At 45.3% G+C, this 16,523-nt stretch overlaps 1 protein-coding gene across 2 annotated transcripts; it reads right to left on the bottom strand.

Moving 5' to 3' along the window:
- Positions 1 to 655: 655 nt before the first annotated feature.
- Positions 656 to 15,446, bottom strand: cnnm4a (cyclin and CBS domain divalent metal cation transport mediator 4a). 2 transcript variants are annotated; one of them, XM_077585710.1, is made up of 10 exons: positions 14,768 to 15,446; positions 13,401 to 14,006; positions 12,434 to 12,674; positions 11,366 to 11,509; positions 11,077 to 11,211; positions 10,329 to 10,498; positions 9,885 to 9,981; positions 8,464 to 8,553; positions 6,970 to 7,157; positions 656 to 6,161 (listed from the first exon to the last, which is right to left on the bottom strand). In XM_077585710.1, exons 1-10 carry the CDS (start codon positions 15,422 to 15,424, stop codon positions 5,781 to 5,783), a joined length of 2,709 nt encoding a protein of 902 aa, XP_077441836.1. In that variant the 5' UTR covers positions 15,425 to 15,446; the 3' UTR covers positions 656 to 5,780. The 2 variants fall into 2 exon arrangements, with proteins under 2 accessions (XP_077441836.1, XP_077441837.1); XM_077585711.1 differs by lacking the exon at positions 8,464 to 8,553.
- Between the last annotated feature and the right edge of the window lie 1,077 nt (positions 15,447 to 16,523).

Raw genomic sequence — 16,523 nt, 5'->3', positions numbered from 1 at the left:
TATGTATGGTATCGATTCAAATAATGTTAATTCAAGCTTTAACTTTGATATGTAAGTAAATACGAAGAACCAAGTCGTGTATACCGACATTTATGTTAAACACGTTTCCCACTTAAAGCAGAAATCCTTAACTGAATGACTAACTCTAATCGAGGAGTGATAAATGCGACAAAACGACGTAAATTTCAAACTTCCTGGCACGCAATGCATCACAAGCGAGCCGTCAATGCTCTTGTGAAACTGGGCGCTTCGGCGGCCATGTTGGCTCCGCCTTCCCTGGACATTTTGGCGCTGGGATTGTTTGTTTACATTGGAAGACCATCGCATTGGAGAAAACATAGTCTGAAAATAATATGAAAAATATGAAAATATATTGTGTCGAAAATGATATCGTCTTCAATGGACTTAAAAATGCTTCAAAGCATGCATGGCATGCTAACAAAATCAAAAGCACAGAACTCCTCAAACGACCTAAATTCTAATATTTGTTGCATTTAATTTAGCATTTTTTTATACTTCCAGTTTGTTTATGTACATATTATTATAGTTTATGAATTCATTTTTTTTCTGGAGTTTATTATTATTGTCAATGTGGGTGAGATGGAAGCTCCTTCCATTTGAAAAGTGTGTGTGTGTGAATGAGCCCACTCAGATGTTGTGTAGAGAAATAGAAGTCAGGTTTATTCATGAACCCTTGACAGATTCTTCTGATGCCTTTTATAAAACAGGACCGCATATGTACACATTGCACGCGCTCCCGGCCGTCAAACATTGCATAAGACACACTAAATATTCACTGGCAAAGTCAAACGTGTTAATGAGTGTCTTGCCAAAAGACCTTCGCATCCAAAACTTCACTTGACTGTCTTATTATCATTGTGGATTTGTCAATATTGCGACAAAGTGATGACAAGGGAAGGACGGTGATGCCTAGAAAGCCGTTTGAGCATTTATTCCGTATCCCTGCTATCCGTGTTAAGGTCCAGGTACTAGTAAACACGTGATCCTCTCCAGTAGTAACTTTGGCATCCTGGTAGGACAACATTGAGGAGGAAAAAAAAATTGTGCAATGGTTTACCACCGTGTGATACCAGCGAAGCACTAGATGCTAACTAATTTATAACATCACTAGTAGCATTTGTCAACTAGTGCACGGTTTTGCCTTACTAGTAGCATGTTTTTGTCCTACTAGTTCGCCAGAGTTGGAAGCAGTTGGAGAATGTACATCCATGTGCTAATATGACAGTTTTTAGCATTCAATTGATCAAGTTTAAATTTATTAAATAAATTAAAAAATAAAATAAAATTTAACAAATATTAATTAATTAATTTAAATAATTAATCAATAAATAATTTTAAAAAGATAAATACATTTATTAAATTGATCAACTTTAAATGTATTATTTTTATTATCTAATTCAAATCATTACATTTTATTTTATTTAATAATTAGTTCAATTTAAATAATTACATAAATAATAATACATTTATTAAGTTTAAATGTATTAATAAATTAGTCAACTAGATATTCCATTTAGCATTTGTCAACTAGTGCACGGTTTTGCCTTACTAGTAGCATGTTTTTGTCCTACTAGTTCACCAGAGTTGAAAACAGTTGGAGAATGTACATCCATGTGCTAATAGATAACTTTGCCATACTAGTAGAACAACCACATGTTTATAGTGAGACAAAAACTCTTTTGAGTTTTTCCTCACTGGTAATATGTATTTGTCCTACTAGTGAGGAGGAAAAGTGTACTAGTTCATGGACTAAAGTTGTTTGAGCATTTACCCGATTTGGATATCAGGTTTAAGGTAACACTAGAGGACCAAAATTGCACTAGTAGCGGGGAAAAATATTGACAGAGACAATTCTGCAAACTAGTGGCACAATTTTGGCATACTAGTTGGCCGACGACTTGTTACTATTGAGCCAAAACTACCAGTAGGCATTTTGGTGCGACGAGGAAGCTACTAGTGCCTACCAGTTGGGTCTAGTAGTACTACAAGAGCTGCACAGTGGTTTGTGTACCAGTAGACCAAAAGTGGCACTACTAGTGAAAATGCTCTTACTATTGAGGACAAACGGTTAATAGCACATTGACCTTGAGGTGGATAAAAGGGTATGGAATCATTTGTCTTTCGAGCCGTTTGAACATTTATTCCACATCAGATCCGATCTAGGAGGCCAAAAGTGGAATTGTAGCAATGTTGGACTGGTGCGTTCCCACCCTAGCAGCCAACACGTGCGCGAAGAAAGAAGGATCAAGCGGGAATGTTAATATTTGTGAGGAGGAGGAGGAACGCGAGGAAGACGGCGGTGGAAAGAAAAACTTTGGTTGTCCAAAGGATGAGCAGGAAGTGTGAGGTTAAAGATTGTGCGCTATTTATTGCTCATGGAACATCCCATAATAGTCGGAAATAAAGATCCATTCTATGCAGCGAACCCCCCCGCAAAATCGACCTAGTGTAGTACCACATTGGGCCACAAGATGCGCGGTAGCAGCGAGCTCTACTGGAAGACAAGCAGCGTCTTTAACAAGAGGAAGAGGCAGCAAGTAAACAAACCCAAAATCAACTCCAGTACGACTAATTACTGCTCGTTTGTATTGCTGCTCCATGAGTGAAGAAGTCGCAGTTGAAGTTTCAAGATTTACGTATGACGTAACGCCAAAGAGAGTTTGCTAGCCTACAGCATTTTTGCGCTACAGCAGCACGGGAGCGAGCGTAACCGCTAATCGCCATGCCAACATTTTAACGGGTTTTCCACCAAAACCTGGATAGCAAAAAATAAAACATTCCGAATTAGTGAATGCCAAACCGGCAGCACGCACGTGTCCACTGTATATGTTAGCTTAAAGCTAACTTGTGTTAGCTGAAATCATTTTTGTTGTCCAAATACACCATTTTAAATTCTCCATTATGTGTCATTTTGCATGTTAAGCTAACAGTTGTTTGAATGTTTACAATTAGCATAACATGGATGCTCTGGTGTTTTGCATCACGTTAGCATTAAGCTAGCAGACAATCATTAGGTTTTGATTGAACGTTTGGACATTTTTCAACATACAGTACAATGTTTCATTGTTTTTTTTTTTATTGTATGTGACAGTTTGAAGGAAGCGCTCTTGGCTTCTTATTTGGACTTTCACCTGGTTCGATCAACGGGGGGGTCACTGTATAGTAATAAATACATTTCTTTCTTTTTTTTTAAATACATGATATATATATTTGAGTATATACACAAAAAAATAATCTGGAAGCTCATTTTCTTCAGTGCAAACTAAACAAGAATAAATAGAAGACGCTAACGTCGCTAACGTTTTTTTTTTTTTTTTTTTTTTTACATTTCACAGTAGTCAAGCCGCAGGACGCGCAGACCCCGGTCAACCTGCAGGCGGTCTCGAATCCGACGCACGCGCTAAAAGGCTGCGAGTGCTTACCGGGTCCCGCCCAATAAAAGCCCGCAAAAAGTAGCTAAGAACACGTTTAGCTCCCAAAAGCGTAGAAGAAGAATTTTGTGCTTTCGTAGTGCTGCGAGGCGTTCAAGTAGCGTCGTAAAACAGCAATCCCACTGACGGATAAGACATGCTACATGCTCCTGATCAGGATAGAAAGCAAAGACCAGCGATTGCCAAGCGCTGTGCCACGTTGCGCAAAGGACTGAGAAAACGAGGATTTGTTATTGACGACAAATCGGGTTTCTTTGTTCAACGACGTGAAGTGACAGGTTGAACTATTACCACGGTTGAATTCATTGCTATTTAGTTCTGTCAAATTTATTTTGCGTGTAAGTCCACTGTCGACCACTCGGTGGCAACACTTTAGTTTGACACTCTCAATTGGGTTAAAGAAGAAGAATGAAAGCATCTGAGTTTTCACTGAGGACTATGACGACTATTTGCCACAGAGGAGGCGGGACTATAAACCGTCCTCCCCAAATTGATTCTGCGTGTCCTGATTTTGTGAAGAAAGTGTAAAACCGTGCCTTGACTCAACAAAAGTTAGGAAACTGTTATTTTACAGTGTGGACGCTCGAAATTCCCAAAGTCACAAACGCAGCATTCGGGGACGTTGTAACACAAAAGACAAAACAAAAAAACTAATCAACGTCGTAATATTCATTATTTTAGGCCTCACGAGCGTAAAGTGCTAGCTTATGTATTACTTCTGTTTTAAATAAATCCTTTTCCCTTTATAGTATCATAGTTACATAAATAAATTGACATGCTAGCAGTGTTAGCATCTGATAGCTTGCTACAACTTTGCATCGTTTCCAGTGTGTGCGTGTGCGTGTGTGTGTGTGTGTGTGTGAATGAACCCGCCTTAACGACGCGTTAGCATTGAGGCTAAAGGTTAGAACGACACACGACTGAATGTTCGTCTTTCTGCGTAAACGTGCCGAATTCTTAACCTCCGCGGCTAATAAATACACAGGAAGCGTCTCAGAGGTTAAGCTGGTTAAACATGAAGCCACAGCCGACATTAGCCATTAGCTTAGCATGCGAACTTGACTAACAAGTTGACTTTTGGTCATTGTGTGCCCCTCGGACCGGCGGACGGTCAACAGTAGACAAAGTTCACACCTCGAGACAATTTAGTCTCCCGTGAAGCTAAAATGTGCTCAAATGTTTCTGGAATGTCGAAGAAAAAAAAAAGTCACACAAGCGCTGGTAGATTCAACACGCTAACGGATTGGAACCGCGAACCTCGGCCCAGCCGCGCAAGGCAGACGTGCTAACCACTCGTCTACCGTCCAGTCCAGCAACCTTCTTTTAGCGTAAAAGCAAAATTCCCTTTTAGTGAGTGCACGTGACAGCAACGGCGTAAGCTACGCTATCTACGCTACGCTAGTTGTACTTTCACATTTAAAGGCTAACACAATGCTAATGAATCTCTTTTGTCCAAATAAACAAGCTCAAGAGAGTTTGTGACTCGCCAACGTCGACAACCAACATTTTGTGGAATTGCAAGGACATCAGTTTTTTGGATGGAGAAGCTAACAATGCTAACAAGATAGCCTCCAGTCCATCAACTACACGGCAAATATAAAACATCATCATCATCATCGCAGTCAAAAATAAATAAATAAACAAACAAACATTCAATAAATATTAAATAAATAGAAAGTCTTAGTCAGGACGACGCTCAGGAATTTCCAGGAAATTCTTTTCTGAAACTACCTTGGAATCCGGGAAAAAAAAAGGCATCATAGGGGCAGTGTGAAAGGGGTTAGAGGGCTGCCATTTCCCTCTGTTACACCTCAGATAGTACTTGTGAAGCCGGGAAAAATTGCAGCTCCAATTTGACATCCATATTGGTGCCTTTCACACACCACAGTGACAGCGAAAACTGGATTATATGGACAGCGTGAAAGGGGCTAGAGGATAATCATCCCCTTCTCTGACAGCCAATATTACTTCTAAAGCTAGAAAATTTGTGGGTCAGGTCAACTTTGATACCCCAATTCCGTTTTGGTGCCTTTCACACAGAACCGCAATACCGGGGAACGAGTGATAAAACTGTCTTAGATGGGCAGTGTGAAAGGGGCTTGTGGCCCATCATTCACCTCCGTTGCTCTGATGGTGGGAAATTTGCGGCATGACTTTGACACCCCCGTTCCGTGTTGGTGCCTTTCATACAGAAAAGCGCCATTGGTGAAAAGCCAGGGAAAATGTCGGTGAGAAAGGGGCAACTGGGCCATTCTTAAAAGGGTGACATGCAGATCCTTTGCGTCCTTCTTGGTCACGACGTCACGGACGCACAGGAAGTGACGCGTGTCAAATGGTACTCTCGGTATGTGCGTGCGGGTGCATGAGGGGCTGGCCGGGCCGGCGGGGGTCCACGCAGTTGCGCTGCTCCCCCAGCAGCGTGGTGGTCTCTCCCGGGACGGCGTCCACGTCCCCGGGCGGCGTCGCTTGGCGCGGGGCGGCGGCGTGGTTGCCCGGAAGTGCCGACTGGCTGGGGCGCCGTGCGGCGGCGCCGGCGGGCGCCACAGCGGAGCGGCTCGGCTGAGCGCTGGACGGCGGACGCCCGCTCGGCGGCGTGGCGAGAGGCGGCTGCGGCGCCGCGTCCAAACGTTGTTGACTCCCTTCGGGGGACTGCGGCGTGCTGTCCAGACGCGACGCCAGCAGGCCGTTCTGGTACTGCGCTCGCGTGATCTGAGGATTACAAAGACGGCGTTTCTATACATGTCTGCCTTTGATGTCCAGTTGTGTTACAAAGGAATTAATGCATCTCCATGCACCCGTGTCTTTGATGTTTAAGGCGCATATTGTGTCTGATGTTAAACATGTTACACAAGTTGTCCCTATATATGCCTTTTGTCTCTTTCGTCTTTGATGGTGATGGCCATGTTGCGAAGACAGTAAGCACTCTAGTCGGTTTTAGTCATGTGCGGTTTGTGCATCTACATGAACCTGTCTTTGATGTTTAACATGTTGCAAGGGAAGCTGTGTTAATGATGTGTGCGCCTCTTTGATGTCCAAAAATTGTTTCTCTACAGGTGCCTGTGTGTCTCTTTGAAGTGGTCACGTTAGGAAAAGAGTTGTCCATGTTCTTATGGGTCTTTGATGTTTAGAGTAAGCGTTTCACTGTCTTTGATGAGTCCTGTTAAAGCGGAATGTGCTTGTGTCTTTGATGGTTTTTGAAATGTTTCAAAGCTGTGCACGTGTCTTTGATGTTTGTTACGAGGGAAGTTGTACGTTAATATGGTGCGTGTGTCTTTGATGTAAAAAATTGCCCTGCGGGACTTTGAATGGTTATGTTAGGAAGAGAGTTGTTTATATTCGTGTGTGTCTTTGATGTTTAGTTTGCCTTCATCTTCGATACGAATCATGTTACTAAGTGCATTGTGCTTGTATCGTTGACGTTTTGAAGTGTTCCAAAAAGCTGAGATTCTATGTGTCTTTGATGTTTGACATTGTTGCAAAGTTGCGCTTGAGTGTGTCTGTCTTTGATATAGAATACCTTGACAAACTGCAGGTCGCTGAGCGCTCGTACGCAGAAGTCCGGAATGTACTGGAAGGGCGTTCCTGGGATTTGACTGTTGCTGCCGCTCATGGAGCTGCTCTCTGGACCGCCGCCGCCGCCGCCGCCGCTACAGCTGATGGACGCCGAGCGGTTCAGGTTGCCCCCATGCGACGGAGAACGGAACTCTGGGATTGGACGGCCAAAGTGTACGTTAAGGTAGCGGTGAATTACGCACGTATACACACGCAGACGAGTTGGGGGTGAACAACAAACTGCTGCCTCAAAGTGCATTGTTTGGCGCAGCGCTCTCATTGGCTGAGGTCTGTGATGTCATCAGTGATGTCAGGGAGGGAGGGGCGTGTAAAGGAAGGAGGAAAGAGGAGTTTGACACGTTGGGTTGGGGTTATTTGCGTCTTTGATGATTTGGGACTTTTGTTTGAGTCTCTTTTGTCATATCAGTTGTCTGTCTATGTGTTGCTGTGTCTCCTCTTTGATGTTTGACTGTCTTTGATGTTTAAAGACACATATCCCTTAGATGTGCATGTCTATGCATGTCTTTGATGATGTTTAACACCATATTTGTATACACACCTCTGTCTCTGATGTTCGGAGTTGTTATGCCTCTTTATGCGCCTGTGTCTTTGATGTTTTTTTTATTTTGTTTTTTTTTTAGATTTTATGGTTTTAACTGTTTTATTCACTCATTTGTTTTAACCCTCATCTGTAGCACACAAATGTAAAGTGCATTACACATGAAATGTATTATCATGCTCAAAGACACGTTAAGAAGCAAGTTGCACGTTGTGTCTCTCGTTGATGTTGAACGTCATGTTGCCCTGGGAGTTGTGTTGCCTGTGGCCCTTGGATATTTACAGCGGGCCTACGTGTCTTTGATGTTTAGATGTTGTTGGGAAGGGTTGTTTCTCTTTGGACCGGCATCCCCATTTTTGAGTTTTTAAAGTGGTGCTACAGTAGGAGTTGTGTCTTTCATGTGATGATTTATTTAATTATAATTTATTTAATTTCCATAGTTGGTAAAGGCCTTGTCCGAACAAATTGTGTGCGCTTGTGCCTGTCTTTGATGTTTAAGAGAAGTGCATTGCTTAGTTGTTAGCATTGCTTTTAGCATTAGCATTCCTAGCCAGTAATAACCTGGAATGTTGAGCTCGTTTTGGACAGGGAGGGGGGGGGGGGATTTATCGCCATGGAAACAGATGCTGTGGCAAGAAGCTGCTGAGCTGTTTACACGGTTTTGTTTTGATTTGTTTTTAATGCTTAGCTGCCCTCTAGTGGACAAACTAAAGACGACGGCTGTTGTCACGTTTGGATTAAGCCGTCCTGACTTGCAATTCAATGTCACCAGTGAGGTCAAATGCTAAGAGATCATGCTAACAGCTAGCACTTGCTGAAGTGACGATGATGTGACAATGACGATGAAGGCGGTGATGAAGACGAGGGTGAAAGATGAGCAACAAACGTGCCAATGTTTACCTGGGAATCGAGAGAACACTGAAAACCTTTTAAGCGAGAGGCGTCTTGGAGGGGGGGACGCCACCGACGGGGACAGAGGAGGGGTCACGGCTGGGAGGGGACGCAGTTGGGGGGGGGGGGGTTGTTGTGGTGGGAGGAGGGAGAGAGAAAGATAAACAGGATTTATTTGTTGTCTGTTTTTCCCGCAGACTTCAATGGGAAGCCAAGACGAGACACTTGATTAGGTACAGCAGCTCATCACAATCCCGGCAACCTTTGAACTGTCGGGACTATTTTCGGCGCAGGATTAAGACGAGCGCTCCCGTTGACATTGGAAGCGTCGGATGAGCGCGACAACACACGCGCGGCGTCGTGTTGCATCATCATCACAGACGGCGGCTCGCTTTCAAGAAACATCAAACCACTTCCTGCTTTACAATTAAGGACAACTTTGGCAGCAGGCGCAAGCCGTCGTTTTTTTTTTGCGTTTTAAATGCAGCAAAATAAACATAAAACAACAAGAATGACATGACTTGAAACAACAACATAGCTTTGTGCACTTAGCTTAATGCTAACAAGCAATGCTAAATGGTTTAACAGATCGCACCTCGGAAAAACAAAACTGAATTGGAACAAAAACGGTGTAGCGACATGCAGACAGACAGACAACACAACAAAACTCACAGGTACATATTCTTCATCCTCTACAAAAAACGGCTAATGCTACTGCAGTTTCCTGAGCAGTTGTGGCCGCCGTCTCCACGTACATCCCTGATTCTGCATCTTACTGCCCCCAAGTGGCCAAGTTGCACGCAGCGGAAGGAGCCGCGGTGAATCAAATATTGAATTTTAATTCAGTAGCAACATCGATTTGAGTTGAGGTGATTATCTGCCACTAGGTGGCATTAGCGCTTTATGCTGGACGTTGGCGACAGGAACAGCCCGTTTTACTTTTCAAATTCTGAGAAATGAGCCAATTGCTTTGTAGTGTGTTTAGATTTACAGTTTAGATCAACTGGAGTGTAATAAACAGCTTGATACTGTAACAAAACTAATAATAATGTTTGTTTGAGTTCGTGTTGCTTGGAGGACCACATACTTGTTTTTGTGGAAAAAGTCACTTTCTTACAATTCAAAACGTAATCAATGTAAATAAAATCTATATTTAAAAAAAAAAAAAAAAAAAAAAGACATTTGAATGTCTCCATTTGTCATTCTGTCTTGCAAACCAGACCGGAGTAGTCGATCATGAAGATTCTTGGCACAGCCAATCAAATCATTGGAAATCCAAAATCGTTCTGAATCGAATCGCACACCCAAAAATCGTAATCCAATCCAACCATGAGACAGTCCAAGACTCCTAATTTGTGACGCGGGAGCGAATTTGCATCTCAAGGCGCCGCTGGAATGCGATCTTAATGTGCGTGTGTTCGTGCGCTCACCCAGCGACGGCGTGCTGAGCGCCATCACGCCGTAGTACGAGAAGGGGCCCGTCTCAAACTTCATGTTCTCGTTTCCTGCCTCCACCTCCACTCGACCCTGAAACGTACGCGCACACATTTGACAAGTCTGATAGCACGTGTGTGTGCGTGCGCGCGTTCTCCAGTGGCACACACAGTATGAATATTTGATCAGAGGCTGTGGAGTGTCCTTACTCAAAGTCAACCTGAGCCGGATTCAGACTTGGGGGGGGGTCAAAGAACTTCTTGTGACACATGATAGGTTACGCTACGTGTCTTTAGCTTGCAAAGTTAGCATCGACATTAGCTTCCGAAGTTAGCTTACAATGTTGCTTTTCAATGTTAGCTTGTGAATTTAGCTTCCAACGTTACCTCCAACCTCAAGCTAAAAAAAGACACATGTGCTAGCATAGCATTTTTCCGTACCTGCAGAATAAGCACAAAGTAGTCGACGGCCTTGCCGCGCTGGTAGAGGAAGTGCTGCGGCGCGCGCTTGTCGCTGTCGTCGAACTTAAGCTCCTGCACCACGTCGGGATGCCGCAAGATCCGAAGCAGGACCTTCTCGGTCACGTGGAAGCCGCCGAACAAGCTCACCTCTAGGACGCACAACACAAAAACACCTCGTGACTCGTGATGCCATTTGCATCATGAACAATTTTGTCAGACAAAGGTTTGCCGCTGAGACGGGCTGCTGGAAATAACTCTCGCAAGAAGTCAACAAGACATGAGGTCAAGGAGAAAGGAAATAGCAAAAGGCGCAAATAAAGTCAACAACATTATTTGGTGTGGTATTACGTGGTGAAACATTGCAGCTAGCAAACAACAAAGACTGCAATTCATCTAGGCAAGAAGTTTGCTGCCTAAACGGGTTGGTGGACCCGAAACAGCAAAAGAGCTAAATATGGTCAAGTTTTGTAGTCAATAGTAGATTAAGGTCCCAAAACAACGTCGCCAGAAAGCAGCAAGGTGCCATTTATCAAACCCAGAAGTTTGCCGCCTAAACGGGCTGCTGCGAAAGTGAAACCGGAAGAAATCAAAGTATGTTACCAGAATTATTTTCTTCTATGCACGGAAACCTTGTAGCTAGCAACGTCTCAGTTCATCAGGCCAAAAGATTACCGCCTAAACGGGCAGCTGTGAAAGCGAGACAGGAAGTAAGGCAGGAAGCTCGCACCTGTGGCCAGGAATCGATGGGCGGCCAGCATGAGCTGCGGCGAGATTTTGGCCTTGACGTCGCCGTCGTGCTTGAACGCCGAGAAGTCGCGTTTGTTCTTGTTGGCGTCCACTCGCTTCTTGTTACGGTTGTCGGCTGCACGCAGACAAACGGCAACGGCGTGACGACCAATCCCATCTAACTTTGGGAAATCTGATCAAACATCAGGCCCTAATCCCAAAGCCGATCTGGCGTCCAAGCAAAGCTGCTTTTGGCTTCTATATTTGCCCGGCGGGAAATCGCCACTCACTGTAGCGGTCCGACTCGTCCAGGATTTCCGACTTGATGATTTCCTCGATGACGTCCTCCAGGGTGACCAATCCCAGCACTTCGTAGAAGGGGTCGCCCTCGCCCTCGTTGTTCACCTTCTGCACGATGGCCAGGTGGGATTTACCTGATGAGGAGACGGAAACGGGAAACAGGATTGGACGCCAAGAAGCATTAGGGGCAGACGTTTTCTGGCCTGAACGGGCTGTGGAAGGAACCCGAAAAGTGACAAAAGGGAGACGATATTCGCACTCCATTTGAAAAAAACGATGTGGAATGATATGAACAGAATGTGGAATTTTTTGTGGCTATTTAATGGAAAGAAGATCCAATTCTGACTTCCATCCAACCTATCGCAGTTCATTATGGGAGCCCTGGATTGGTCGCCAGACAATTCCAGGTCATATTTAGACAAACAATGGACTGGTCGCTGTCCAATGTCATGTCACATTTAGGCAAATACTGGACTGGTCACCTGCCAGTGTTTGTCAGGTCACATTTTAACTAACAGTGGACTGGTCGCGGGCCAAAGTCAGGGTGCATTTAGACAAACATTGGATTGGTCACCATCTAATTGGTCTCCAACAAATTGTCAGGGTACGTTTGGACAAACAATTGATTGGTTGCCAGTCAATGTGAGGTCACATTTGGACAACCATTGGACTGGTCGCCAGACAATTTTATGACACATTTGGACACAAGACAAATTGTCAGGGTACGTTTGGACAAACGATTGATTGGTCGCCAGACAATGTGAGGTCACATTTGAAATAACAATAGACTGGTCGCGGGCTGATGTCAGGCTGCATTTAGACAAACATTGGATTGGTCACCATCTAATTGGTCTCCAACAAATTGTCAGGGCACATTTAGACAAACATTGACTGGTCACCAGACAATGCCAGGTCATTTTTGGACACACAATTTACTGGTCGCTGTACAACGTCAGGTCACATTTAAAGAAAGAATGGACTGGTCGCCATCCAATGCCAGGTGACACTAGGACAAAGAGCGGACAAACAGACATGCAATGCGTGTGTGTTGCGGCGACCTTTCTTGAACTGGTCGAGCATGGTGTCGAGTTTGGTGTCGTGGAAGACGAAGTGAACGGGATGGTTGTAGAACTTGGTGACGGTTTGCAGGTTGGTGCAGTCGTCCGGATCCACGAAGGCCAAATCTTTGACGTAGAGGACGTCCACGACGTTGCAGCGCTGGCCGTCGTGGACGGGGATGCGCGTGTAGCCGCTTTCCATGATCTCCGACATGGTGTCGAAGTCCAGCACCGCGTCCGCCTGCCGACCGCGCACAAGCACTACTTTTATTGGCACGTCCCACAACTTGCCTAGCAACTGTTTGAAATAAGTTCCAAATTCCGTCTTGTTATTCAGAAGCAGGAAACAAACAGAAAGCAAAAATTAAAAATAGGATGCGGTTACTGGTTTGGTTGATGATGTTCTTAAAATCGGCAAAAAATGTTCATCACTATTTTCCAAAGTAAAAGCAATTGCTTTATTTTGCTTTAAAGCAAAAGATAATCAGTCAGAAATTGGAGAATATTTACGAACGAAAAGCCGATCTTAAGCATTTGGGCAATTTTAAGTAAAAAAAATAAATAAAGATTTGAACTATTACCGATGATCAAAAATAGGTTAATTGGATTCCTTTATTAATCAAGTAACAGTCGCGTCTTTACGAACAACTTAACGTGTATCAAAAATATAAATATTTTGCTAATATCATCCGATGAATTCCGCAAACGACGATCAAATGGATCCATTTTGAATCTTTTTCTTCCATTTAAAATTGCTCAAATGCTGGCAATTTCAACAGCAAATATTGCCCCATTTGTGGCAAAATGGCTTTTACTTTGGAAGTGGACCATCAAGCCTTTCGCCGATGATCGTCACGCCGCAGACGATCACACAATCGGAACTCATGTAAGTCCCGTTGGCGCGAAAGGCATGCGAGTGTAAAGTGCGAAAGGTTTGAATGCCGATTGCGCAATCGGGGTGACCGGCCTGTATCATGAAGCAATCGGCGAGCGGCGTCATGACGTCCTCCACCGTCTTGGTGCGCAGCTCTAGCGCCCCCTGGATCATGTTGAGCTCCTCCTTGACCAGATCGTTGTAGGGCTCGGTGACCTTGAGCATCCCCACCAGCTTCTCGCGGTTGTAGACGGTTCCGATCTCCTGTCCCAGCAGAACGTCCAGCAGCTTGCTGACGGGGAAGCTGAGCGGGAACGTGAGCAGCATGAAGAACTTTGTGAGCGCGATGGTGTTGGCGCCGACCGCCAGGCCGTGGCGCGAGCACAGCGCCTGCGGCACGATCTCGCCGAAGATGACGATGCCCACGGTGGAGGCGGCCACGGCGCCCAGGCCCGATCCGATCAGCTGGTCCAGCAGGATGGTGAGCGTGGTGTTGACCAGGACGTTGCCCAGCAGCAGCGAGCACAGCAGGTAGTTGCCCTTGCGGCGGATGGGTTCGATCTGCCGCGCGTACTCCTTCTCCTTGTCCGTGCCGCAGCTCTGCACGATGCGAAGCTCCATCGGGTCCAGCGCCATCAGGCCCAGGTTCAGCCCGCTGAACATGCCCGACAGCACCAGCAGGCACGACGTCAGGATCACCTGCGTGCGCGCGCACAAGAGACTGACGGGTAACGGTTTTTGGCCTGTTTCGCTGCCGCTTCACCAGCAATAATGTTACCGATGAACAATTATTATCAAGCAACTTTCCTTGCAAATATTTCACATGAAGCATTTAGTGCTGTCACTATCAAAAGATTTTTTAGAATCCAGGGTTATCGATTTCGCATTCAAATGTTTTACAAAAGCATTTCTCACTCAGACTGTTTTTTTTTTTTTTTACTACAACGTACAAAATAAACACCAATTACTGGTTAATAAAGTAAAAAGATGTTTGCAAATGTTTTGATTTAAGACAGAAGATAATCGGTCTACAGAATGACTGCCGAGACGCTGACATCAGAGCGCATTCGGGCAATTTGACATCAAAAAATGCCTTCTAGCGCGCAACCTAGGCGCTAGCTAGTTAGCTAGCTAGCATCAGGGGCTAAAGTCAAACTGTGGCTTGATTTTTACTTCCTGGACCTGAATTTGCCACCTCTGAATGATGTTGTTGTTTTAAACTCAAGTAAAGAAAGTACAAATGCCTGAAAAAGTGACTCTCCTTTTGTACTCGTTTTTCAATGTTCTCAACTCAAATATTGGCTAGCTCCGCCCCCGGTGCCGCTAATTGGTCATTGCCGGAAGAGTATTGGGCTACTTGCCATCAGACGCTGCCACAAGAGGAAGCTAGCTCGTGGCAACAATCCAGACGATGCTGATTGATTATCGATCGATCGTTCCACATTCTACGCGTCACTGACCTGCATCCACAGCGGCATCAGCGACTTCTTCTCCTCGACGACCAGCAGGCGGCCGTCGCGGTCGCCGAGCGGCCGCCAGCGTCCGCCGTGACGGTGGTCGCCCTCGGCCCCCCCGCCCTCGCGCTCGTCGACGCGCGTGCACAGCGCGTACTCGCTGCTCGGCTCGCTCTTGCGCAGCGGCTTGACGTGCACGCGCAGCAGCCCCGACGTGCCGCGGCCGCTCACGTTCATGAAGGTCCCGACCGCGATGTCCTTCGTGAAGTCCGAGCAGGTGCCGCCGTCCCCGGCATCCTCTTCGGCTGCGGCGGCCGACAGCTCGGCGAAGCGGACGAGCGTCCAGGCCGCGGGGTGCAACCTCAGGCCGTAGAAGCGCAGCTGCACGGAGCTGTCCTCGGTCACCTGCAGCACGCCGTCGTCACCGGTGCTGGCCGGCTTGTCGCTCGTCTCCAGCCGCATGCCGAGAAGCTGAGTGCCGCCGCCTCCGCTGCGCCCCCCGTCGCCTCCGCCCCCCCCGCCGCCGCCGCCACCGTTGTTCCCCGGCCCTCCGCCGGCCGCCGCCGCCGCCGCCGCCGCCTCCGAGCGAGCTCCGTCCGCGCTGCACAGGAAGAGGAGGACAGTGACGATGTAACCCTGCTGGCCGCTCCATTCTCTCGCCATGTTTGTTTGACTGGCCGCTCGACGGCGGTGACGTCATTTACTCCGGTTGCACAGGCCACGCCCCCGACGCTTCCCCTCCCAACTGATCAATACGACGCAGGCCTTCTGGAGGGAGTCGTTTTACTTTTATTGTTTTTTTTATATAATAATAATTATTACATTATTTATAATTGTATTTATATAATTAATTAATACATTTATTTTTGTATTATTATTTGTTGTATTATATTTAATATTTTTTATATTATATAACCATTATATATATTTTATTTTTGAATTGCCTTTTTTATAATATCTGTTTTTATTTTCACTCTTTTTTTAATTATTTTTTTCTTTTGGCAATTGTGGTCCTCCATATATATGGCCTGACTCTCGCGCAGACAAAATAAGACTATATAGATCGAAGTCACAGCATAATATATGCATACAAAAAACTCTGTAGATGTCTTGGATATTTTGTACTTTGGAATTTCCATATACTCCTCCGCGAGCCTCCATGTTGCCTGGGGTCAACCGTGGCAAACAGGTCCTGGGTGAGGGGCCAGACTAAGCACGGCTCAAAGACCCCTAATGATGAATGCAATGAATGGTCTTACGTTCCCCTTGCCCGGACACGGGTCACCGGTGTTTTGTTATTGGACTTCTGTGCTCGCCACGGACTGTCCAGAACCAACACCGTGTTCAAACACAAGGCTGTCCATATGTGCACTTGGCACCAGGACACCCGAGGCCGCAGTCCGATGATGTCAATATTTAGCCACTAAATACAAATACATTGCAACAATTAACTGTCACTGGTACTCAGGTTTAAATCTGTTATTGTGTATTTAATAAACGTGTCCAAAACGTGTAAAATGGTTTCATAAGAATTGCACTTACAAATACACGTTGTAAATAAGATCTTTGAAATTAATTAAAATTCTGTTCCAGACTTTTTCCCCTGTGCGCTTCTCGTCAGTAATTATGCTTATGATTGTATTAAAATATAGAATATAATCAGTTTTCAATTACCTGGATAAATCGAGGTTCAACAGAAATTCAAAGAAATACTGAAACGTGCCTCAGGTCAGATATGTTTGCTATAGCCGGCATTTGCCGC

Source organism: Vanacampus margaritifer, chromosome 14 (genome assembly GCF_051991255.1).
Source record: "Vanacampus margaritifer isolate UIUO_Vmar chromosome 14, RoL_Vmar_1.0, whole genome shotgun sequence".
NCBI classification, from domain to species: domain Eukaryota; kingdom Metazoa; phylum Chordata; class Actinopteri; order Syngnathiformes; family Syngnathidae; genus Vanacampus; species Vanacampus margaritifer.
Note: the sequence above shows the minus strand (reverse complement) of the source record. Positions and strands in the feature narration are given on the sequence as shown.

Bases quoted from the DNA above. Each gene is read 5' to 3' on its own strand.
- cnnm4a (XM_077585710.1), bottom strand. From the start codon at position 15,424: ATGGCGAGAGAATGGAGCGGCCAGCAGGGTTACATCGTCACTGTCCTC. The intron at 14,007-14,767 runs GTCAGTGACGCG...GCGCGCACGCAG, and splicing joins TGATGCCGCTGTGGATGCAG to GTGATCCTGACGTCGTGCCT. The intron at 11,212-11,365 runs GTGAGTGGCGAT...GTCTGCGTGCAG, and splicing joins GGACGAGTCGGACCGCTACA to CCGACAACCGTAACAAGAAG.